This window comes from Mauremys mutica, chromosome 8 (genome assembly GCF_020497125.1).
Source record: "Mauremys mutica isolate MM-2020 ecotype Southern chromosome 8, ASM2049712v1, whole genome shotgun sequence".
In the NCBI taxonomy this organism is placed as follows: Eukaryota; Metazoa; Chordata; order Testudines; family Geoemydidae; genus Mauremys; species Mauremys mutica.
Genome location: NC_059079.1, coordinates 3728121 through 3755238, shown reverse-complemented (window position 1 = coordinate 3755238; position 27118 = coordinate 3728121). Strand labels below are relative to the sequence as shown.

The 27118-nt window shown below is 41.4% G+C and overlaps 1 protein-coding gene across 2 annotated transcripts in view; it reads left to right on the top strand.

The window, feature by feature from the left end:
• TESK2 (testis associated actin remodelling kinase 2) overlaps positions 1-27118 on the top strand; it is a 116296-nt gene that overhangs the window by 25121 nt on the left and 64057 nt on the right. For both annotated transcript variants that reach the window (XM_045027547.1, XM_045027548.1), the window contains 2 exons: positions 8640-8761; positions 24111-24159. In XM_045027547.1, coding sequence (XP_044883482.1) covers positions 8640-8761; positions 24111-24159 — 171 coding nt within the window. The remainder of the gene's footprint in view (positions 1-8639; positions 8762-24110; positions 24160-27118) is intronic.

Sequence of the window (27118 nt, the reverse complement as noted above, 5' to 3'; positions counted from 1 at the left end):
CCACCACACCATGCAACTTAATCTCCTCTCCCTCCAACAATTCTCCTCCCTTACAATTTCCAATCCACTGCCCTCCCATTTTCAGATGCTTGTGAAAAAAAGGGGAGCTTCACAACATGGCCAGAAGGTGATTGGACTATTTCAGATTAAGTTGGGGGAGCGGCACAAAGTGAACTGGTTCTGGCTGAAAGCAGAATCTGTGCATTTTACCCCTTTGCTGTTTTCTGTGTAATTTTAATTGTAGCTTTGCTCATCTGTTTCACTAGCTATACTGAATTATCCTCCTTGGCTTTGTTTTAAGGGGAAAAATAGGGTACGTTTGCCATCATATTAGCTCAGTTGAGTTAGCTTACCATACATGAAAAACCCTGTTAAAATTCAGGCTTTTCAGTTGCCTTAGGCTAACCCGATGGAAATATCACGATGAAAAAAACATACCCTTTTGCCCATCAAGACCTACGCACACCCAGTACCTCACAGAGTATCTTTTATTGTGCATTGTCCCTCACTCACAGAAGTAGTGGAAGGGTTAGGATGTAACTACTAACTAGAATTTAAAAAAATGTAGGCGTTAAGGGAGATGTGTAGAACGAGTACTACAAAATAACCAAAGGGCTTTTGCATGTTGACATGAAGTGATATTTGAGGAAAGAAACCAGTCTGCCTGCTTGATCTGGATGCCCCTTTAACTGATAATGGTTTTGCATTTCTTTTAACGCCTTTCAACATTCAGATAGTTCCATAACCTCTTTGAGATAGGTGAAGGATATAGAGGGATCCCTTGACCCATCACTGAAATGCAGCCACTGTTAAAAGTATGCAGCAACACTATGCAAACACTTAGGGCAGGCAGTGAAATATATTACTGTATCCAGATGAAACTGTAGAGGGAATTCAGAGGAATTTGGCCAGGACACTGAGTGGCAAAACAAATACTAAATATAAAATATGTATATGGGCTCTTTAATGACTGCAGGTAGTGATAACTTCAGTTTTACATCTCATTGAATAAAATTGTGATTCCCTTAACATCATCCTGGGACAATGATTCATTATCGAGGTTGAGGGAAGAATTCCATCTGCTACTGTAAACTGCCAGAACTATTTTCTGTAGCATCTGGATGTTCAGTGGAGACCTCCCATTCAAGGCATTTTTCTCGTTTACAGTGACATTCATGAGTCAACCGCTTCAGCAGCTGAAGAATTCCAGTAGGATCCTTACAGTCCTGTTGCTTATAGATTGCAAATGAATAGGAACATGGGTGGTTCTTCAAGTTGTTGTCTACATGGATTCCACATATGAGGCTCATGCATGTGAGATTGGATTCTTTTGGCCAGCAGTGTTCATTAGGGCTGTGCCTATGGCCTAGATGTCCTTGCACCTCCTCGCCCAAGAGCATGTGGTGCTGAGTGAGTCTGACCTTCTTCCCTCAGCTCCTTCTTGCTGCCCATGGCAGTGAGACAGAATCCTTGCTGTGTCCTCCTGCTGCTTTGCATGCTGTGCTGGTTGACTGGTCTTGTTGCTCAAGACACCCACCCACCAAATTTCTTATTTTAGTCAGGTTCTGTTTTTTAGGCTAGGAACCCCAGTCCCTCTCTCCCCTGATACTGAGGCTCTATCAAAATGGCAGAAGCAAAATCTCTGGGATTAAGGACCTGCCTCTGACATGACACTTCAGTGCCACTCAGTGATGGGCACTCTAGGTGCCTATTTTGTTTGGGAGGGATGTTTTCTTGCACTATGTACATATGTATATACCTCTGAGAGGTAGGAAGGAGCAGTGCTCCAGAATTGAGCTGCTAAGGCGTAGGAGAAAGTGTAGGCCAAGTGTAATGGTGTGTGTGTGACCCTAAGAGCATCCCAGGGCCAGGGTCCCACTGACATCAGGTTTCAGCAGGCCTATATAGCCCAGTATCCTGCCTTCTGACAGCGGCCAATGCCAGGTGCCCCAGAGGGAACGAACAGAACAGTTAATCATCAAGTGACCCATCCCGTCGCCCATTCCCAGCTTCTGGCAAACAGAGGCTAGGGACAGTTTGGACATCGCTCTAATGTTTCTCTTAAGCAGCCACTACACAGCAGAAACTAGAGAGAATCCAACAACTTTATCTGGTCTAGTAAATTCTCTGATTTGTGGTAGTCTTGAAAAAACTTTAAAATATCAACTTGAACATCACATTTCTGTCTAGAAAACTTGTACGTGCCGCTGTTACAAGTAAGACTTAACATTACTGTGACTGAAAGAAATTAGCAAAAAACATTATTTTTTGAATTTCTTTCCCCTGTTTAGTCAGTCAGCTTCTTCCTGGCTGAAAAGACCTTCCTCAGCATCAAGAAGGGAGCAGAACAGCCATTTCAGTCTTTTTTTTTTTTTTTTTTTTAAGTTCAGTGAGAAATTGTTTTTACATTATTAGCCACATGGAAACTTCTCTAATTGCTTGTTTTGACCTTTTAAAACTTCCTATGCTAAATTGTTGGTGTATTGCCAAGGGTACTTACTTACAAGATGATAAAGGTGTTCAGATACTACGGGCTTGTCTACACTGGCACTTTACAACACTGCAACTTGTGGAAAAAACACACCCCTGAGCGCTGCAAATTTCAGCGCTGTAAAGTGCCAGTGTGTAGACAGTGCACCAGTGCTGGGAGCTATTCCCCTCATGGAGGTGGGTTTTTTTTAGAGCTATGCTGCAACTACACAAGGCACGTTAAAGCATTGCCGTTGTAGTGCTTTGTTGTCAGGGAAGATGTGCCCCTTAGGCTAACAGGCAGGACAGAATAAGCTAGCTAGTGACTGCACTTCTTGTTGATTGCAGTGATTATTTTTTTGTTGGTCATTTGTGAAGTGTGTCAGGCCTTTGTTTTCCTTCTGGATGAAAGGGCTATGTCAATGTGAGTCATTATCATTGTGTGGTTTTCCAGTAGAAAAGCAGATGGCAAGACTACACTGGCACGAAAATATGTCTCTCTTGTCTTAGACGTCACAACTTTTCAACCACAATTAAAATGATCTGTGAGCTTTCTGTTCTGGATGGAGATATGGTGAGCTGGCTGCACTGGGATTTTCTGATTTTTTGCCAGCTGGCAAAACATCCATGTTTGTGTAAGCCCTTTCACAACAGGGTACTAAGGGAAAGGTGCACGGTTCCTGTTGCTCATATAAGAGGACCACGCTGGCATACTTCCAATATTAATGTGAGTGACCTTATGGAAGAGAGTACATAGCACGGGAGGATCGCTATGATGGACCTTTTATGTGGGAATTTGTAGTTTTTCTTGTAGTGACAATACAACAGGGAAATAGGATGCCTCTCAGATGATGGATTTTAATGGTTTGTGGCTAGTGCCTATCTGTGTGCTATAGTGATGGAGCATGTTTGTGCCATTGACAAATATATCAAGTATAGAAAGGAAAAGTTCAAAGAAACTACTATGGATGTACTGTAGTAAATTGAAACGCTCTCATTTTCCATCCCAAATGCTTAGGATATACTTTGACCTTGATAGTGGATGTGAAGAGGTTGGAAGGTGAGGAGGGAATTCCAGATTGCTTCTATTTAAAACTCTAGCCATCTTCTGTCAGGTCCAGCTTTCTGTCATCAGCAGATGAGTAGTTCTTTCTCTCTTTTCTGAATTGCTTGATTAGGCCTCCTATTTGTTGGACTCTTGGGGGTGGGTGGATGTTTGAAGATATGGTAAAGGTTGGTGAAAGGACAGATGGTTCTGACAGAAACTGTTCTTGGTATGTTTGATCATTTCGGTGGGCACGCATGTGTGTCAGAAAGATGAATGTTACAGGGACATTGATCAGAGCTCATATAGACTGACCGTGTCAGTGTGGTGGTAATAATACACTTTTTCCCCTCCATTCCCAGTGTGCAGTATGGTGCACTGGAAGATACTGTCCCAAGATGTTGCATGGGATGTACTGTAACTCCAGATGTTTATAACATTGGGAGTTGTGTGGCTAAATTGTGGTGCTCCACCAAGAAAACTTGCTTCTTGGAGGCTGTATCATAAAAATACTTAACATAACATTGTATTAGGAAATTATTTATTTGTAACTTTTTCAAATTAAAATGTCATTGTGGCACTATAGAAAGGCCTTCAGGAAGATGCAAATTTAGATACATTAATTCTGCTATCAGTTACATGATTTTTATAATGAAATTGCCATTCCCTCGTACCCAATATTCTCTTATCTGAGGCTCTGGTGAAATCCTAAATCTGTATTTGTGATACAAGTCATTTCTGTAGCAACAGACTGGTATCTTAAACACAGGATCATGACTTCACTGCTAGCTCAAAGAGGAAGGAGAAGCTTCTTCAAAAACATGCACATGTTTTCAATGATTAAAAAGGAATGCAGGGAAAATGCTTTCAAAGCAAAACTTTTTTTGATAGAAATGTTTCCTCTTTAAATTCACCATACAGATTCTGAAAAGATCAACAAATAAACTATTTTTGGGATACCTCATGACTAACAAGTTTTTAATGAAATAGAGAGAGATGATGGTGTGCATTTGAGGCCAAATCTTGTGCTGCGACCTATGAGAGAAGGGATAACTTGTGTGTTCTCTTATCAAAGTATTGGTGCACAAATTGAGCTGTTTTAACTTTTCTTAATCTTAGAAAATTTCTGTTGCTTATGTAAATACTGTAATAATATTATAAACATTTTGGTTATACATCATAGAACTAGCGCAATCAAGGGAATATTTAGCAGATGCTTTAACTTGGGTGGTGAGATGATACTGACTAGTACATGGTGTCAAGTATCAGAGGAGTAGCTGTGTTAGTCTGGATCTGTAAAAAGCGACAGAGTCCTGTTGCACCTCATAGAGTGCCTTATAGAGAGGAGTACATGGGCATCTTCAGAGTGCTCCACAGATTTAAAGTTCTCAACACCCCAGGCAGGTAGGTAAATTTAATCATCCTCGTTTTATAGATGGGGAGACTCTGAAGTATAGAGGTGAAGTGACTTGCCCAGAGCTACTTGATGAGTTAGCGACAGAGCTGATGTTAGAATTTGGAAATTGACTCTCAGCCCTATGCTGTCTCAACACACTTCGTTGCTTTCCTTATCCTGGCTTTGTCATGACTTTTATAGCATAATGAAAAATTAAACTAACTCCCTGGGTTTCTTTTCTATTCCCACACCCCTCCCAATTGCCACTACTAAGTCTCTGAATTTGAGTTTGCTCATAGGCCTTTCAGGGCAGTTTTATGTAGAAAATTTTATACCTAATGCAGCCGAATAACACCCCCCCCCCCCACCCCCCAGCGGTGCCTGCTTATATCTAATGCCAAAGTCTGGAACAATAGCCCTCTGATCAGGGGCGGCTCCAGGCCCCAGCACGCCAAGCGTGTGCTTGGGGCGGCAAGCCGCGGGGGGCGCTCTGCCGGTCGCCGGGAGGGTGGCAGGTGGCTCCAGTGGACCTCCCACAGGCGTGCCTGTGGAGGGTCCGCTGGTCCTGCAGCTTCGGTGGAGCATCCGCAGGCACACCTGTGGGAGGTCCACCGGAGCCGCAGGACCGGCGACCGACAGAGCGCCCCCTGCGGCGTGCTTGGGGCGGCGAAATGGCTAGAGCCGCCCCTGCCTCTGATTGAACTGTGTGCTTTCTCTCAAAATAAGACTGTAGTCCCTTTTTGGTTTTCTTCATTTGACCAAGAACAAGCTAATGAAGGGGAAATATGCACAGTTCTGTATCAATAAATGGATTGTAAAAAAATAAAAAAAAAACAACCCCAAACCCATACCTACTGTATTGTGGGCTGTGGTTCTAAATTTACAGTGCACTGTGGAGACAAACATAACACTGACAGAAAAATGAAGGGTTTTTTAAAGCATATAATGAATGGATTTACAAAGTAATAGAAATTGTATTGCTTTTTCATTAGTTGTAAAATTTAATTTGGTTTCCCAAAGAAATATTGGGTAAAACTTATTTGACCTTAGGTGTAGAATATATCACAGTAATTGTAAACTGATTGCTTTGCAGAACCAGCTATATGAAGTAACCTTCAAGTTGTTGGACTTGGCTTTTGGTTTAGTTCCTAATAACAAGTCTGTTGTGGTACTAGAGCAGTGGTGGGCGAACCACGGCCACTGGAAGCTGCGGATGGTCATTGTAAACAAACTGTTTCGCGGCCCACCAGCAGATTACCCTGATGGGTAGCGTGCGACCCGTGGGCCTCAGGTTGCCCACCACTGGCTTAGGTAGAGTGGAAGCAATAGATTTAATGTTCGTTTTTTTTCCCAGAAAACTTTTACAGTTCCACATAATGGATTATTTTATAAACTTAGTAAGCAATTGCCTAACCCATATTTAAAGAGGTAAGGAATTATTTAGTGGCTAGAAAGCAGAGAGTTGACAATACAAGTGTATATTCTTTTGTGCAAGGTTGTAGGAAAGGATTCTGCAGGGCTCTGTATTTTAACTAGCATTCTCCTTTTAAAAAAACAAGAAAAAACTCACACCAAAACACCCCCCTCTTCAAGCTTCAATAAATGAAATCACTAATTTAGAGGATTCCAAAAGGGAAGACAAAGACTCAGAGGGATGTAGCTGTTTTACAGGGTATATTCGATAGATGTGGTGATCAGACTTTGAGGTGGATGGATTATGAAATTTAATGTGCCTAAGTCTAAAGTTATGCACTTGGATAGAAATCCTGTCCAAACCAGGTTGTAGTTTAAATGGTACTGAACTAGTTAATGCTGTAGAGGAAAGAGTTTCTTTTCAAGTGTGTAGTGACAGTAAAGAAGACTAAATAGGATGTATTATGATGAGTGGACGGTATTATTGAAGACTCAGGGTTTTGTGCTAACTATTTATAAAAACTACTTTTTGAGTACAGTGTCCAGTTTTGTTCACATTACTCAAAGAAAAATTATAGCTAAACAAGAGAGAGTACTCTTTAGGGCATTAAAATTAAGGGCACGGAGGGACCAACTGTAAGGAAAGTAACAAAACTGGGGTTATTGGTCTTGAGAGTAGATGACCTTATAAAAGTATTTAAACTAGCTAAGGTTTATTATAAAACCTAAAATTGGTGAACATAAGAATGGCCATACTGTGTCAGACCAAGGGTCCATCTAGCCCAGTATCCTGTCTTCCAACAGTGGCCAGTGCCAGGTGCCCCAGAGGGAATGAACAGAACAGGGAATCAGCAAGTGATCCATCCCCTGTCGCTCACTCCCAGCTTCTGGCAAACACAGGCTAGGGACACCATCCCTGACCTGTTTGGTTATTAGGCACAGCAGAACTTCAGGTTTAAATTGTGGAAAGTGAATTAATACATATAATAATATAACTTCCTAAAATCTTATTTTATATAAGTGGTGGATAAACTGAACGGTCCTCCAAAAGAGGTAGTGGAATTGAGCAGAATGTATCTGAAGGGGCTATGTCAGCTTAAATTTGCCTCAAAATTAATTTTATAAAACCCAGTTATAATAAAGCCTAAGACCAACAGAAATACGTAGACAATTGATTTTAATTCCAATGCAAACAATAGGCAAACATTCCCCTGCAGTTGTTGAAAACTAAACATTTGCTGCAACATTAAGTAGCTGAAAGTGAAACTGATTTTTGTTGCCCAACCTGAGGAAGAGGTGAAAAGTAGAAAGCGTAAATGATGACAAATGAATTGGATTGTTAACATTTTCTCTTAATATCTGTTGAGTAGTGACATAGGTAAACACTTGTTACAAGTCAAGATTTTTACCTTGACAATGTGCCATTAGCAGCGTAAGAGGAATGGCTGTGGAATTTTATAATGTAAAGGAGAATTTGTTTATTGCTTGGTAATAGCCTTTTTGGGGGGTCAGGCGGGAATACATGGCTGATCATGCTTTTCTACTCCCATTTCTAAGTTTGGCTAAGGGTTTTTTGGTGTGTTTTCTTGCGCAAAAAAAGTAAAAGCTTAACCTTTTTCAAAAATTCTAGTAATTAGAAGTGGGAATGGAGCCAAAATCTCGTGCGGGGTGTATGTGTGGAGAGAACTCATGTAACAAAATGGAACTGCTTTGCGATATAGATGAAGAGTTCCTCTCTGTCTGTCCTGATACCCAAAGACCTCTGTAGGGTTGGCTCTAGCTACCTTCCAGATCACCTCTGTATCAGCCACCATGATTTCTCATGACAGCAGCCTTCCACAGGAACAGTGAAGCTGTCATCCCTGGTGGAGAAGGAGGAGGAGCGGGGCTATTGTGCATTGGAGACAGCTTTCAGGGGATTTTGAGTGTGGAACTCCCTCCCTCAAGAGACTGAATGACCATGGAAATAACTACATTTGGAACTAAATAAAAAAACCCCATTTCTTCAGTGTACTTTTTCTTCAGTTTCTTTACGCTTGCTCATACAAGTATGAGCAAATTTACCAAGCTTTTTCTCCTACAAGTAGTGACAGAAGAGGGAGAAATGGTGGTTTTTAAATACTTGGGAGGTACTCAAGCACTCTGGTAATGGAAAGCCATGTTAAAGGCTAGAGATGGCATAGTTGTTGTTAACTTGTTTCAGACACGAAGGGCATATGTCCTGTTGCTTGTCATGTGCTACTCTGTTAATGGCTCATTGACCTTACATTTCCTGCCATTAAAATGTCATCCGCTCATTTTGCTTTTATTCTGCAGGTGAGACACAAAACTTCAGACCAGGTGATGGCTTTGAAGATGAACATACTGAGCAGTAACCGAGCAAATATGCTGAAAGAGATCCAGCTCATGAACAGACTCTCTCATCCAAACATCTTAAGGTACTGTTTTTTTGTTTGTTTTTTTTCCCTATTGGGTAGGAAGAGGGCGAGGGAGGGTTCCTAAGAACCATTTTTTTAAAGGGTTTTGTGTATATCTAGAACTTTATGGATCCACAAGATAGAGAGCCTCTAATTTTAAAATAGGATTTTTCATACTAGAGCATATTACCTAATTTGACATTTTGCATCCAATAATAAGCAGTAACTGTTTCCTCAGACGAACATGAAAGTCTTCATAACGTAATTGTCCCTACAATCAATCAACTGATATGAAGGAAGAGATTTGATTTCTACTTACTGTCTTAACATGCATAGTTAAAACTATTGTGAAAGGGTCACATAATAATCAAGCTTCAGTATTTTAACTGATAACTACCTATGGCGGTGATTTCACAGGTTAACTATGCCTAGTGCAAAGTTGTATTCCTTCTGCTTTGTGCTAAATTTGCTGCCCTCTAATTTTGAGTGTTCCCTTGTTTTTGTATTGTGAGACAGGATAAGAAGGATTGAAGAATAGAAACTAGAGTTAAATTAGTCTGCTCTGATTAATACTTCTCTTTTCAAGGGTAAATCACCCACATGTTGCAATAGCTTGTCATGTCATTTCTAAATACTTCTAAGCAGATATTATTGTTGACACACTTTGTTCCTTTTCAGTCTCAGCCACACTTTCCTGAGGGTTAGGTGACAAGCAACAGGCACTGCTTCAGCTGAGGCCATAACATTGTTAGAATCTAATGTTATGGTGATTATCATCTGTACTGTGTACCCAAGTAACATGGGTACACTGTACAGATAAGCATCATAACATCCTGGCAGACATCCTGACTGAGCTATGATGATGACTGAAGTTTTTCCTTGGGGAGTCCATCAAGCTCAAAGCCCGTCAGTGTTTGTAAGAAGTGTAGACTTTTATTTTGCCAATGTGCATTACCATACGTGTACATAAGGTTAATTAATTGAACCGTTACTCTGCAAAATACCCCCAGAATGTTTAAAGCTCTAATACTTATTAAATTGAAATGACAGTTTCCTCTTCCTCCTCCATATTCTTAAATAACTCAGGTTCCAGAATCAACCCCAGGAGTATACTCACTGTTAACTTTTCTGTTCTTTGGAACAATTCTTAACCAATTATTAATGCAAGGCAATATACTTTACCCCTTTACCTCGTTTGTTTCCCTGAACAGTCACTTATGAGGAACACTTACCAGAAGTGTTTGAAAATCCCCATGAAGTACCCCACCTGTTCAATCGATTTTTTTTTCCAAATAACAGTTTGGAGAGGCACAATTTTTTCTTACAGTAACCGTGGTGGTTTGACTTTATCAGATTATACTTATCCAAGTGTTGTACTAATCTACCCTTAATCAAACTCTCAGTCCATTTTCTGTTTACCAAGGTAAGGCTCACTGGTCTAATTCCCAGCATTTCTGTTGGTGTTTTCTTTTCTTTTCTTTATATTTTTTAGGGGCATCATGTGGGCAGCTTTCAGTTCTTCAGGAACAATAACTTTTATAAAGAATATTCCTCAGTTCATTTCATTCTGAATACTCAGATGTGTGATGTGTGGTCTTCCTGGGCAGCTGATAGTTGCACTGGAATACAATTTGGAAGTGACTTTGTTTTACAATCGGTGTATCTCAGTGCTTTCCGTATCTGGTTTTCAAAAAAGATGAATGTTCTATTTGCCAGTCCTACAAACTTGCTCTGAAAGTCAGCCTGTTTCTTTTCTGGCCTGTGCTTTGTCATCGCCAGTAATAGAGAATCTGTTGGCCAAATGCTGTGTTCAGTTACATCTAAGTAGCCCTGTTGTTTTTGGTGGGGTTGCACAGGTTGCACAGTGAGAGCACAAGTTATTGGGTCTAATACAGGGGTAACTGGATGAAATGGCCTGTGACATAGGAGGTCTGACTAGATGATCCGATGTTGCCTTCTGGCCTTAAACTCTATGAATTTATGAATAGTTTGAAGACAGTGGTGTTGCACAGATGGCTCTGAAATGGAACAATAATTCTGTTGATTATACGTGAACCAGAAGATAATCCAGTTTGCTCTCCCAGTGGTTCTGCAGGGCTGACAGTAATAGATCTTTATTCCCTGCCACTCACTTTAGGGAAGGACATACAACTCTGATTATGTAAAAATGACCCCTTCTTATTCAGCTCACCTATTTTCTTGTGTGTGTTCACTTTTTCAGAGTAGAATTCACTTATGTTTTTCAAATTGCTTGATTTGAGGCTTCCTCCTTAGGGAAAAAAATCATTGTCTATTAAAATTACCGATTTTATCTTCCCTATTGGAAAGTGCCCTTGAAATAGGAATTTCTTCATTGTCTACAGTAAATACCAATATAAAAATTGTATTTCACTTTGCCAGTTCTTCATCTCTCTCGCACTTACTTCATGCTGATTGTTTTTTCTTTCTATTTTAGGTAATTGATACTTTGTGTTTGTCCTCTTCAATTTTATTTCAGAATTGAGCCCTACCTGGCACAGTGTATTTTCCAGACTCCTTAGGATGATTGTGGCAGGATTTCCACCTTTTAAAAAGTTGTCCCCTCAACTAATAACATGAAGTGCTACTCTGTTTAACATGTGTATTTTACTTTACTCCTTTTCATTTATATATTTTTGTACAGAGGTCTATACACTATTTGTGCCTCTAATTCATTGTTATAAGAAATGAGCCGACAGGCTGTTAATCCTGTTTAGTAAAACTTTTTTTTCCATGTATGTATTTCATATCTGACATGCATTTGCTTTTGTAATATATAGTGGTGAGGGGAAAAAACACACATGTAAGTCTCATTTAACAGTAACCTGAAGCACTATCAATCAGATGTAGATCCTGTCATTAGGAGAATGTTCTACAATAGTATGTAGAAGCAGCAAAGAATCCTGTGGCACCTTATAGACTTACAGACGTTTTGCAGCATGAGCTTTCGTGGGTGAATACCCACTTCTTCGGATGCAAGCAGTGGACACCCACGAAAGCTCATGCTGCAAAACGTCTGTTAGTCTATAAGGTGCCACAGGATTCTTTGCTGCTTCTACAGAACCAGACTAACACGGCTACCCCTCTGATACAATAGTATGGTTATGTTGAAGGGATTTCTGGGAGTCTCATATTTGGTTTTAAAGAGAGCCATTCTTTCCTAGTAAATTTTAAGTCCTTTGAATATGTAACTTTTCAGTTCCAGGGATTTAAAGACTAGCTAGCTTTTAACCTCTTTTCTTCATCACTTTTTTTTAAATCTGCCCCCTAAAATTCTCTTCCTTTGTTATTGCTAGGGAAGGTGTTCTCTCTCATGATATCAAACCTAATTGTTCTGTGGTCAATGTTTAACTAATGCATCTTCTTCACTTGACTCTGAGGTGAACTTTGGTCTTACATAATAGGTAAATATAAGTAATGCTATCTCTTATAATTTCTGATGTGCTGTAAAAAGCAATTGTTTTATGGCCGTGGTTTTCAAACGACGATCTCTACGTCACCAGTTGGCACTCTTCCTTGTGTTCTGCAGACTGAAATCTTTTGAGAGCCAGGCTGTGTGGGGGTTTGTGTGTGGTTGGGAGGATCTTTCTCCTAGGAAATGGTTTGCAAAATTATCTCTTTCCTCTCCACATTAACCTGTCTTCCTGGTGTAGTTAGTAGCCAGGAACCCCTTTATCTCATTGATGTTTATTGTTCTACCCTTTGACACTAAATTAGGTGGCTTCTTTTCACAAGCATTCCTGTTAACCCACACTTAGCTTAAATATTCTAATATAAAGTTACTTGTTTTTTATACTGATAAAATTACTGTCATCACTAATATTAATTAATTTCATTTGTTTGAAATTCTGCTTTTGCTTGTCTGCTGGCTGTATTGCCCCATCCTTATTGCTGGAAATTCCTGGCTAGTTTCTTTCTCCTAACCCACAGCCACTTACAGCTTTGTAGACCCAAGTGCATCTCAGCACTTGATGGATTTCTTCAGCTCATGGTTTTATGGGGAGTATTTATTTTTTTTCTTTTATTGCCAAGTGTCTAGTTGGTGTGCAGCTAAGGTGAAGCCCATCATCATCCTTTGCTATGCCTGTAGATTTGCCTCTTTCTTATTCCAAAACAGTATTTAGGCACAAGAATGTCAAGATGCTCTAGTTTCTGTTTCCCAGGGCTTAGTGAATATGTATTAATCTCTATCCATATCCAAGGTTTTAGAATCATTTGTTGCCCCTGGCTCTGGACGTGGAATAAGTAGTCTAGCTGTGTTCTTTGTCTTTCATATCATCACCAATATTAAAAGATTCCGCTGCCCAAACTCTGCCCTCAGCCAGTGAGCTACCACAGCTGGGTCAGCTGAAGTGGAAAGTTAAATCTGGGTCTCCACCTGTTAAGCCTGGTCTACACTAGGCGTTTAAATCGGTTTTAGGAGCGTAAAACCGATTTAACGCCACAACCGTCCACACTAGGAGGCACCTTATATCGATTTTAATGGCTCTTTAAACCGGTTTCTGTACTCCTCCCTAACGAGAGGAGTAACGCTAGTATCGGTATTACCATATCGGATTAGGGTTAGTGTGGCCGCTGATCGACGGTATTGGCCTCCGGGCGGTATCCCACAGTGCACCAGTGACCGCTCTGGATAGCATTCTGAGCTCGGATGCACTGGCCAGGTAGACAGGAAAAGCCCCGCGAAGTTTTGAAATTCATTTCCTGCTTCACCAGCGTGGAGAGCACAGGTCACCACGCACAGCTCATCAGCACAGTTAACAATGCAGTCTCCTGAGAATCGTAAAAGAGCCCCAGCATGGACTGCACGGGAGGTACTGGATCTGATCGCTATCTGGGGAGAGGATTCAGTGCTAACAGAACTGCGTTCCAAAAGACGAAATGAAAAAGTATTTGAAAGAATTTCTAAGGCTATGACGGATAAAGGCCACAGCAGGGACTCAGTGCAGTGCAGAGTGAAAGTTAAGGAGCTCAGACAAGCCTACCAGAAAACCAAAGAAGCAAACGGAAGGTCCGGGGCAGGTCGAAAAACATGCCGCTTCTATGCTGAGCTGCATGCAATTTTAGGGGGCTGCGCCACAAGTACCCCACCCCTGATCGTGGATTCCGAGGTGGGGGTTGTAATCTCTGCCATGGCTGAGGATTATGCAGACGGGGAAGATGAAGATGAAGAATAGGAGGAAGACCTAGCAGAGAGCACACAGCACTCCGTGAGCCCCAGCAGCCAGGAGCTTTTTATCACCCTGACGGAATTACCGTCCTCCCAGCCCTCACAAGCCACTATCCCAGACAATGACGCCATGGAAGGGAGCTCTGGTGAGTGTACCTTTGCAAATAGCAAACATTGTTTTTTAAGCAAGCCTTTTTTAATGATTGATTTGCCCTGAGGACTTGGGATGCATTCGCAGACAGTATAGTTACTTAGAAAAGTTTGTTAACATGTCCGGGGATTGAGAGGAAATCCTCCAGGGACATCTCGATGAAGCGCTCCTGTAGGTACTCCAGAAGCCTTTGCAGAAGGTTTCTGGGCAAGGCAGCCTTGTTCCGCCCACCATGGTAGGACACTTTACCACGCCATGCATGTAGCAAGTAATCAGGTATCATTGCGTGGCAAAGCATAGCAGCGTATGGTCCCGGTGACTGCTGGCATTCAAGAAGCATCCGCTCTTTATCTTGTTCTGTTATCCTCAGCAAAGTGATATCGTTCAGGATAACCTGGTTAAAAATCAGGAATTTAAGTAAGGGGGGTGGCCATTTTTCTACTGGGTTCGTGGACTGCATCAGCTTAAAAAAAAAACTTTCCTGCACGTAGCGAAGCGGGGGGAGGGGAGGAGTGAAATGCCGATAATCTTTTCTGTGTTTGGTCACCGGCGATCTTCCCCAAGCTACCAGCCACGCAGTGGGTGGGGGGGTGGGAAGGTTGTTGATTAGCAGGGAGCTAGCGTGGTATTAGCCATGCGTTGGGGGGGAGGGGGTAAATCACTACAGAAGCCGAAAGACAGTGGCTTACCATGGCCGCATGCAAGCTGAATTCTGATGCCTGGACCTGTGTCTGTGAGATCTGTAACTCCAGAGCTGCAAGCACTCACTATTAAGATGAAAAATGCGACCTTGTAGGGAAATCACATGTGCTAGGTGAATAGTGCTGTTCACTGTGAAAGAGTATAACCATTGTTCTGTAAAATGTATCTTTCTAAATATTTATCTCCCTCAGGCAGCTGCAAATTTTTCAACCATCCCTCCTCCATCCCAAAGGCTAGCACAGATAAGGCGGAGGAAAAAGAAGACGCGAGATGAGATGTTCTCGGATATTATGGAAGTTACACGCAATGAAAGAGCTCATCTGAATGAGTGGAAGGACGTGGTATCAAATTACAGGAAAGAGGCCAGTGAACGTGAGGACAGGAGGGACAACCGAGATGAGAGGTGGCGGCAGGAAGACCGGCAGGAAAATCAGCGGTGGCGGCAGGAAGATCAGCGGTGGCGGGATGCAACTCTGGGGCTGCTGCGTGATCAAACTGACATGCTCCGGCGTCTTGTGGAGCTTCAGGAACGGCAGCAGGATCACAGAGTGCCGCTGCAGCCCCTGTATAACCACCCTCAACCCTCACCATGTTCCACATCCTCCTCACCCAGACGTGTAAGAACGCGTGGGGGGAGGCTCCGTGCACCCGCCCACTCCACCCCCGTGGACAGCCCAACCAGAAGGATGTCGTTACTGTGAATTTTTTTTAATGGCCTTCTCCATCCCTCCTATCCTCCTCCCAAACCACACCCTTACTTCTCTCCCTCTTTTTATAATGAATCAATAAAGAATTCAGGCTTTTTAAATGAGAGTGACTTTATTTGCATAAGTAAGCTGTACTCGAAGGGGGAGGGGGAGTTGCTTACAGGGACTGAGTCAATCAAGGGGGTTGGGTGTTCATCAACAAACACAGCAGTCACACTGTACCCTGGCCATTGATGAAGCTCGTTTTCAAAGCTTCTCTGATGCGCACCGCTTCCTGGTGTGCTCTTCTAATCTCCCTGGTGTCTGGCTGCGCGTAATCAGCGGCCAGGTGATTTGCCTCAGCCTCCCACCCCGCCATAAAGGTCTCCCCCTTACTCTCACAGAGATTGTGGCGAATACAGCAAGCACTAATAACATAGGGGACATTGGTTTGGCTGAGGTCTGAGCGAGTCAGTAATGTCCGCCAGCGCGCCTTTAAACGGCCAAATGCACATTCCACCACCATTCTGCACTTGCTCAGCCTGTAATTGAACAGATCCTGACCACTGTCCAGGCTGCCTGTGTATGGCTTCATGAGCCATGGCATCAAGGGGTAGGCTGGGTCCCCCAGGATAACGACAGGCATTTCAACATCCCCAACTGTTATTTTCTGGTCTGGGAAGTAATTCCCTTGCTGCAGCCGTTTAAACAGAATAGTGCTTCTGAAGACGCGAGCGTCATGAACCCTCCCTGGCCATCCCACGTGGATGTTTGTGAAATGTCCCTTGTGATCTACCAGTGCTTGCAGCACCATTGAAAAGTACCCCTTCCGGTTTACGTACTGGGTGCCCTGGTGCTGCGGTGCCAAGATAGGGATATGGGTTCCATCTATCGCCCCCCCACAGTTAGGGAATCCCAGTGCAGCAAAGCCATCCACTATGGCCTGCACGTTTCCCAGAGTCATAACCTTTCGTAGCAGCAGCTTAGTGATTGCTTTGGCTACTTGCATCACAGCAGCCCCCACAGTAGATTTTCCAACTCCAAATTGATTCCCGACTGACCGGTAGCTGTCTGGCATTGCAAGCTTCCACAGGGCTATCGCCACTCGCTTCTCAACTGTGAGGGCTGCTCTCATCTTGGTATTATGGCGTTTCAGGGCAGGGGCAAGCAAGTCACAAAGTTCCATGAAAGTGCCCTTACGCATGCGAAAGTTTCGCAGCCACTGGGAATCGTCCCACACCTGCAACACAATGCGGTCCCACCAGTCAGTGCTTGTTTCCCGGGCCCAAAATCGGCGTTCAATGGATAGAATCTGCCCCATTACCATCAGGATCTCCAAAGCGCAGGGGCCCGCGGTTTGAGAGAATTCTGTGTCTACGTCCTCATCACTGTCATCGCCGCGCTGCCGTATCCGCCTCCTCCTCGCCTCGGATTGAAGGTCCTGGTTCACCATAGACTGCACGAGAGTGCGCGAGGTGTTTAAAACATTCACGATTGCGGTATTGAGCTGAGCAGGGTCCATGCTTGCTGTGCTATGGCGTCTGCACAGTTCACCAAGCAAAAAAGGCGCGAAACGGTTGTCTGCTGCTCAGGGAGGGAGGGGTGAGGCTGTACCCAGAACCACCCGCGACAATGATTTTTGCCCCATCAGGCACTGGGATCTCAACCCGGAAATGCCAAGGGGCGGGGGAGGCTGCGGGAACTATGGGATAGCTATGGGATAGCTACCCACAGTGCAACGCTCCAGAAATCGACGCTAACCTCGGACCATGGACGCACACCACCGATTTAATGTGTTTAGTGTGGCCGCGCTCACTCGATTTTATAAAATCTGTTTTACAAAACCGGTTTATGCAAATTCGGAATAGTCCCGTAGTGTAGACGTACCCTTAGAGAGAACGCATCCCAAGCTGCCTTGCTGCCACCCCCGGCGACCTCATGTACATGTTGAATGTGAGAATCTATAAAAATAGAATCTTGGGGTCTCCAACACAAATGTACCCTTGAGGAAAATTAAAAATTGGCAGTGCTACCCTACGGATTATCTCTGCGCGCACACACAAAAATAAAACAAAAATGGAGCCACTTTGTCCATCTCTCTAAAGGATATTTTTAAATATATTTTGGTACCTTCTCTTGTGGCTATATTGGCACGGTGGAGCTAACAGAAATAAAAAGCAGTATAAACTTAGTTCTGTCATTAAGTCAGCAGGCATGACTCTGAACGCACATTGGGAATAGATCTGTTGAGTAAGAAGGTGCCATTTTAGCATAATCATTTTCTGGGCCATAACTTAACTTGAAGCCATCTATTGAACAATGTGAACCTTAAAGAGGAATGTAGGAGAGAGATCTTGGTTGCTGATAATGACATGCATCATATCCAGGAGTTCCAACCCAAGGCAATCTACAGGACTCTGATCCTTGGGAGATCAATGCTCTTTTGTCCTGCTCTGTGTTCTACAGTGCTCACTAATGGAGCAGTCTGTTAACCCAAGTCCTTACTCTCCTGTGCTGTCTTTTAGATTAGTGCACTTTCAGTATGTGATTGAATTTCAGTCTTTAATATCACTACTGTTTGCATGAAAAATGCTTCTTTATTTAATAAGTACTTTAGGGACCTTTATATATAAAAATGTTCTAGACACAGAAAGTCTTAGCTCATGTCTTAAATGTCCTCATGGGAGCACTTTAAAATATTGCTGTTTGGCAGCGAACATGCAGGCAGATTGACTCATTGATTAAAACCCCACCGTCTGCAAATGTAATAAAACTAAAATAAAGTCTGTGTATGTGTGTAGTTTGAGCTGTCTTGAAGGAGAATTCCTTTCATCTGCTCGCACATACAAATTCAGCATCCTTGAAATATAATGCCAATCTGTTTCCTTTTGCTGCAGTTGGTCCCCATCAAGCCCTCTTGTCAGTGGAATAACTTGTGATTTGAGTATGTTACAATAGGCTGACTGCTGGCAGTGTTTTTTTAGCACCCTCAATATGTTTATGCTGAACCATGATTTGTAATTAACAGATGGGAGTCAGAAAATGATTTAACAGGTTTGTTTTCTCCTATAACCTGGATTATCAAAATAATTCTTTTAGAAATGGTTTGCACATACTGGTATAACATATATAAATATAAATAAAAATGTATGAAGTTGAAAAAGGGCTAGGTGAGATGACTTATCTTTGGACTAAAATGTGATATGTATTACAGTGTCAACAGTAAAAAGCTTTTAAAATGCATTTTTATTTAGCGTTACGTCTAGTACAATTAACTATGGAAGGTTTTAGTGCAGATTTAGTGAAGTCCTTCCCTGTGTCTGTTGTCACATTTTGGGGTGCAATCCAGACCAGTTAAAGGTTGTCATCTCCTGCCCTGTTACCTTGGGTGCCTTAAAATGCTCTGCTGCTGTAGCTCCCTTGTCTGGACACTCCCAACCAGCATACAGACATGCACTGAGGGTACGTCTACACTACCTGCCGGATCGGTGGGTAGCGATCTATCTATCGGGGATCGATTTATCACGTGTAGTGTAGACACGATAAATCGATCCCGGATCACTCTCCTGTCAATTGCTGAACTCCAGGTTAAGAGGCGGAAGCATAGTCGATAGGGGAGCTGCGGCAATTGACCCCGCGCCATGAGGACATGAGGTAAGTCAAACTAAGATACGTTGACTTCAGCTATGTTATTCTCGTAGCTGAAGCTGTGTATTTTAGGTCGATTTCCCACTCACCCACCCACCCCCAGTGTAGACCAGGTCTGAGTGTCTGTGTTGTAAGCAGCCCTGGTTCAGTAATTCTGACTCCAGCAGCCTGCTTGTTACACTGTTCTCTGCCAGTCTTGCTTACTACTAGGCAAGTGACCTCAACATAGCGTCAGTCCTGAACTTCCTCCAAACTGCCTGCCTTGAAGTGTCCAGTCCTCTCCTGGACCTCTCAGAGAAATAATGAAGTTAGTTTGCTGCTTTAAAGAGACAGCACCTAGCAGCTTGCCACAATAATTGGAGTTAACAATTACTTCAATTTAAACACAGCACTGGGTTGGTTTAGATTAAAATGAACATGTTTGTTAACGGGACATAGGCTTGGTGATACCAAGTAAAAGAAGTAAAACTAGAAATGATCACAAGCAAATAAAAGTAAATTTTAGACTTTTAGATGTGTGTATTCAATCTAGCAAGGCAGTCTTTGTTTAAGATTGTTTCACCAATTACTCTTGGTTCAGCATGGCTGACTGTCTCTGAGTCAGGATCTTCCACAGAAGTAGGAAGTGCTGTCATCTTGTCAACTTAGGTGAAAGATAACACCGCCCCTCTCTTTATAGTCCTTTAAACCTTTGAAAAGCATCTCTCTAAGTTCATTGACCCTGCTTCCAGAAGCGGAAAGGCTTCCTGGTGGGTGCAGTCTGCATCTACCATTGATGATAATCTCTTCCCCTGGTTAGCTTGATGGCCTTCTTTACCTTTTTATGTAAATGTGCCTCCATTGTCTCTGATGGTTACCAGATTGGCTAGACAAATAAATACCCAATTCTTTATGATCCAGACATGCTGACTCCCCAGCCACCGTGGGACCTTTGGTTCTGTTTACTGTATGTATAAATTGCAATTCCATCGTCACTGGTCACCCTACTTCATTTGTATTCAAGACCTAGGCAGGCCTGTTTCCACTTTGCTCAAATAAAGACTTTAAAACATCGGATCAGAGGACAAAAATAACTTCACATATGGCATTGTTATATTCCACAATGATTTTAATGACCAATGTGGTATTTTAGTTTTCAGATGATACCTCACGAGGTTTGTACAAATATCGTTGAAGTAATGTATGTAGGGTTTGAATACAGAGTATGTAGAGTTACGTCCATACCCTGCCCTCCAGAAATATTCAGTGCCATGGTACAAGCATATTTATATAAGCCCTCACTTTCTTGGCACTGAAGACCGTGCATCTCACCAAGAGGAATAATCCTTAATGGATCAGTAAGCAGGTCTACTTCCTATCCAGAGAAATGGAATCTCACTTGGGGCAAAGAATTTCTAAATCTAACTAAGTAGTTGTAGCTTCTAAATAGCAGCTGCCTACACTACCTTCAGCACAATTATTTTTCAGCAGTACTTGGGTTAGCTTTGAGGCTACAGGAGCAAGTTATCCAGGAATTTGGATTGGTGGAGCTATGTCCTTTAAATCTGTTTTCCAGATTTAAAAAAAAAGTTAGATTCTTTGGTAATGATTAAATGATACAATTTATGTTGCTTGTAAATATATTAACAACACTGTCTTGGTTTCTTTTTGCTTGCATGGAAGTTTCTAATAGTGTGGGGTTTTAGAAATGTATTTATAATCTAGCCTGTTTGTATGAGCTCATAGCTACTGAGCCTTGTTTCAGTTCTATTTAAGGGGTAGAAACATCTTTATTTCCCAGACAGAAAACCAGTATTTCTCATTGTTGTTAATTTTGTTCTTGTTTCTAGGATTTGAACTGCTGCCTTAGGGTTTTGAACTGCTGCCTGTTCCTGCAGTATCTGAGTGATCACAGTAGTAGGCTGCAGAACATGGCATCTTTTTCTGTTTGTTTCTCTCTGATAGAGACACTGTCAAATCTTATTGGCCTTATCTTATCTTAGCTTTTATAACTTCCTAATGAACAGATAAAATTAGCTATTTTTTGGTCTCAAACTTTTCTTATTTTTAATAAAACCACAAGCTGTCACATCAGTATCTTAATGCTTCAAATTTATTGCTTTCTATTCCTCTTCAACCTAGATGTGGGGGTGTGAACACCCACTAAATGGCTGTTTCAATTTTACTAATGGTTTTAGTATTTAAAAAACAAAAAGACCTTTGTGAAAACCTGCTGTAGGTTACTTTTCTTCTGATACAGAATGTATTTTGTACTATAATGGATGTGGAAAGGTATATTAAATAAGAAAATTGGAATCAAATAATTTGCTGGTTTGATATTGAGATCTCCTGTGACCCAAGCAGTTTAGCTGACAAATTTTACAAATTCCATCAGAACAGGCTAACACCATTGAAACTTCTGAATTCTACCTGCTTTTTGGCCAAATATTTTTTTTCTGTGGCCTTCACCATTCCCTTCGACAAAGAACAACCTTGTTTTACAAACATCTCGTTGGATTAACATCAGACTTTATTTAAATAAATTTAAAAAACCCATTCTTTTCCAAAAGACCGTCATCTGTCATGGATGTGTGGGGTTAATTCATTCTTTTTTGTGAAATGTTTTGAAGATTCTTAGATGGAAGTTCCACATTTAGAAAAAAAATTAATTTTTTGAGGAGCAAAGTAGAGTTATCTGGATTTTGTGTGTCTGAGTGAGTTAGTGTGTGAGCTTCTGTTGGAAACTGTTTTACAAATTTTACTATAGAATTCCTACTGCCTAGATGTACTCTGTTATCTTCCACATTACACAAGTAGCTAAAATGGATAATCTGAGTCCAGCTGCTTTGGTCAGGTATATTGAATAAGCCATGAGACTCATGTTCCTACGACACACCATTTGATTCTTGTCTTGAAAGAAAAGGAGGTATAGATTCTTTATAACCTGTTTTAGATATCTGGGTTGATTGAAATGTTAGTGTATGTATTTGCCACAAGGTGCAACCTTTTTTAATGGGCAAAAATGTTGCAATAATAAACTTTATTAACAGCAATATATCATCAGTCTTCTTTGTTTCACAAAGGACAAAATACATTTTCAAGCTCTCAGAACTTGTGCAGGAGTACCCGCTGGAGTCTGGGATCTAAATGTCCTGGAAGACCAGAATTGCATATCAGACTTGGTTGTTTTGTGAATGAAGCTGTAATTCTGTGTGGTGTAGCTCAGTAGCCTTAGTTTAATCAAGTGTATTTCAGAGTTTGCCTGCATAATGTCAGCCACTTCTCGAATGGATGATGTATTTCTGACCTTTTAAAGGTTTTTAAATATGAATGACCTATTTACAGATTTCCTTGTAAGTAATTGCCCATAGGAGAGAAGAGGCAGGAGCCGTATAGACTGGATATCCAAAAGTCTCTATTTTTGAACTCACCATAGTTTTGCATTATATGAACCAGAGAGTATTTACATTTTCACTTTTTTCCCCATGGTAAAGACAGATATTATATGGGGCAAGAGCGGTGGAAAACCAAATTTTATGGTGCAAGTTCCATTTTTTTCTCCTACTTACAGAAAACAGATTTTCACAGCTCAGCTTATGCAAAGGCCCTTATCTATATTGTTTTTCTTGGATTGCCTGTAATTTACCAGTCAGCTGTTAGACAAGAGAACAGTAAGGATCATTCATTTCTTCAAAAGCAGCTTAGCTTAACTAGTACTACATGTCCCTTGCATCATTTTGTTTTTAAATACAGAAGTGTTTTAAGCTATAAAAGGTCATTATTTCTACAAATCGAGCTTCACAAGGTTCCTCTGTCACATCCAGAATGGTCACATTTACTGAAATAATGCATTTCCGTTCACACCCTTTTTTTGGGGTGGAGGGGTGGGGTGGGGTTGAGAGTGTGTGGAAGAGTTCCTCAGTCAGCCATTAACACAACTTAATAGTCAACATGTTTTTGCCCCCTAAGTGAACAAATTGTAAATGATACAACTGAAAATGGTTGTATTATGAAGCAAACACCTCATATTACAGTGATATGGGATCAACTGTAGACTTCTGGAGTCTATATAGTATGTAAAAAGTCAGGCTTTAATGAACTTTCTAATAGGAGACTTTGAATTTATTACATTCTGCTTTACTAGTCTTCATTCACATTTTGCCACACCCAGGGTGACATCTGCTACACAAATTGCCCTTTTGTGGTGAACACAAGGAGCTTAACCTGCGGGGGGGCGGGGAGGTGTGGAAATGAGATTCTGATTGCACTCCTGTAACCTAGGGCTGAATGTTTAGCATGCTGTTCTCTTCATTGTGCTTAAAAACTAAGGACGATAGGTGCTTCTGTAGTACCAATACTAGGAGCTCCAGTCATGGACACAGGACCCATTGTGGTAGGTACTATACAAACACACCACAGAGAGATGGTCCCTGCCCCAAAGAGCTTACAGTCTAAATAGTTGATTACAGTCTGAGTGTTTTGAAATCATATGATGACAGTCATTCAGGGTAAAATGTTTACTTGCCCTATGTGACCGTGCAGGAGAATGTGGGAGCATAAAGTGCTTCTCTTCTCCCCATACCTTTCAATAACAGCCAAGTAATTTGCTATTTGTATTGGCTTGTAGCTGATTACGCAGCTTGGCTGTCCCTCTCGAACAAGTGGGAAGCAAGGTAGTTAATTGTGACTGACCCCTTTCCCCTGGTGGCGTGGCTATATGTTGGCCTTTCCTCAAGGCTTGGAGAAAATGACAATTTACCCCTTAGTGAGTAATTTTCCACTTGAGTTTGAGTCTTGTCTCCTGAGCTCTATTGAACTGGGCATTCAAAATATTGTATCATAGCCCCTCACCCTTCTGTTAAGCTAGGATTTTAAATGTTCCGAGCTGAGATGTGCAGTTTTCACTGAACTGATTCTTGCTTGTTTCTAATGCTTGAACATTGAACCACCTCTTCTCTTCACTTCTGTTGTTTTTATTTATGTATTTTTAAAAAACCTTTGTTCCATGTTTTGTAGGTTTATGGGTGTTTGCGTACATCAAGGACAACTGCATGCACTGACTGAGGTAAGACTGTTTATGTTCAGTACTTAGCTGTTTGTTGTGTGTACTTCCCTGGGGCCAGATTCTACATTTTGTTGAGTAGCAGTTAGTCATGCAAGTAGTCCCACTGGCTTTGATAGGATCACTTACTGTAAATGTTACAGAATCAGGCTTCTTAATTGTTTTTCAGTAATAAACTCCTAACACCCAACTTTCAAACACAGACCCTTAATAAAATGAAAAATCAACATTTAGGTATGTAAAATGGCCATTTACAGAGTATCCAAAAGAGTATCTAGGCCAAGACTATAACAGGGTTCAAAAAATAACTAGATAAGATCGTGGAGGATAGGTCCATCAATGACTATTAGTCAGGATGGGCAGAGATGGTTGGTGTCCCTAGCCTCTGTTTGCCAGAAGCTGGGAATGGGCGACAGGGAATGGATCACTTGATGATTCCCTGCTCTGTTCATTCCCTCTGGGGCACCTGGCATTGGCCACTGTTGGAAGACAGGCTACTGGGCTAGATGGACCTTTGGTTTGACCCAGTATGGCCGTTCTTATGTTCACATCCAAATCTCAATTGGATGTATCTTTAAGGTGCATTTTTCTGAAAACATGTATGTGTATGATTTTCTTTATGTACCATCATATTACAATTCAGCCTTCTTATTTATGCTTTATTTCTCATGCGTTTGTGGGAGGGGCATCCAAATCCCAAATTTCTTCCTTTTCAAAATGTTTTCTTTGTCCCTTCCGGGGCTCTGTGGTGTGGCCACCATCCATCCAGCAGAGGTAGGCTAGACAAAAGGTTCCCAAACTTTTCTTACTGCATACCCTCTTCTAGATCTACCAGCTGCCCTCGTATCCTTGCCCTTCTCTTCACTGATACTTTTTTGTGCTCTTCTTAACATTACCTGTCTTTCACCATCTGTCCATATTTTGCTGTTACGTACAGATATAGTGATAGGGTGACATACAACCGAAACAAAACCCTGACTCAGTTCTGAGCTCAGTTAGACTGGACAGTTGCTGAGCAACTGAACCCACGCTGTATGGTGATTGGAGGTGAGGGCTCTGTACATCAACGTATCTGTGTTCTCATTGGAGAGCAGTGAGCACCCCCTGGCACATTGGAAAGTTGGCACCTGTAGCTCCAGCCCCGCAGTCGGTGCCTGTACAAGGAGCCGCATATTAATTTCTGAAGAGCCGCATGTGGTTCCAGAGCCACAGGTGGCCACCCCTGTTTAGGGCCTCGGCTTCTTAAATAAGTTGAAGCACAGAACACCCACCCTGGGAGAGTTGGGAGTTGACCAACTTGTATGATAAAGTATCTTCTACTAAACTAGGTACTGTAATAAACTTGGACATGAAGCCATGTTTGGAGGATGTTTCTACATCAGATGTTGCATTTTTTTCTTTACATGATACTGTATTTTAAAAAAGAAACTGGCACCACATTTCATGTGGTGGGAGAGACATAGCAATCCTCATAATTCAGTTTTGCTCCTTTCACACACTGATTTTGTTGCGCTGTGCATATGATGTATACAAGAAATGCACTTGTTTTTCCCCTAGTGACAGAATTTTCACAGAGGATATTTTGTTTCATTATGACATTTTATTGAGTGTCTTGATAAACTCCTGATAGTGGGGTTTTTTTTTGTAATATGAATAATAGAACAAAAGTTTTTTGCTTAGCAATCTTGCATGAACTTTAGTGCTTTTAGAATATTTTTTACAGGACATAAATTATTTAAAACTGCCTAATATGAAAACATGTAAAAAGCCACAATATTGTCAATGCAACTTTTTTTGTAACTTTGTATTGCTCAAAAATGTATGTTGCTTTTAAAAAAAAGTATGAGTGAGATCACCTTTAATTATTATTTACCAAAAGGAATTTGCCCACCATAACTATTTGTGAATTTTTAAATAGAATGCAGCCAGTTATTGGAGCACAAAAAACATTTCAAGAGGTTAACATGCATATGATTCCATTAATGATTAAAATGGGGAGGAATATCTTATAATACTTTGTCCTGCCATGAGTGCAGAGGACTGGACTAGATGACTTCTCAAGATCCCTTTCTGTCCTATGATTCTTGAATGCATATACACATTGCCTTTGAAGTTCAGAATTCATTGGGGGTGAATGCGGTAAAGAAGGGACAGGATAAGTTCACACCTTTGCTGCTGTTTGGCTGAAGCACATTAGCAGATTTTAACAGCTGTTTTTTCACAATGGAAAAGATGTTTTTAAAATGAAAACTTAGACTTTTCGGAAAATTGCAGGATGCAGCAGATTTATGAGAAGACCTTCAAACTGTGAGATGGACAGTTTTCTCAATCTCTGTGATAGTCTCCAGTACCCAACAAAGTTGTTTTAAGAATTTTTTCTCTGTGCACTTAAGTAAAACTCCTTCATGTCTATTACACTAGCAATAGTGCTCGTTTCTTTTGGGGTCTTTGGTCAGGCTAAGCAGGGAGAATGCCCCGTTCCTGCCCCTAAACATGTCCTAAAAGTGATCAGATTTCATTATGCGCTACTAAAATCTTAACAGATACTACTGAGCATGCTCAGAAATGACATTTTCCTCCCAGATGCTTATCGTTTTAAACACCTCTTCAAAAAACAAACAAGCAAACAAAAACCAAGAGACACTTCCTATGGAGAAGTAGCTAAGGTTAGAGGTGTTTGCTTTCTTCAGCAGTTTCTGAATTCTTTGGCAAGCGAAATAGACAACCTTTTTTTCTTCTGTTGGTTACCAGTAATTCAAAATAATAGAAGAGAGAATCCTCAGGCTTTCACAATATTTTACTTTTGGGTTGAGGCAAAAAATTAGATGTTTCAGACCCAAGTAGAATGTTTTAGAGTTATGACCAGACAGAATAGGGGAGCTATGATGAAATGTTGTATGTAACTTTAATTATAGTTTGCTAGTGCCCAAGTGAGAACTAAGGTAAATGTAACTAATAGCCT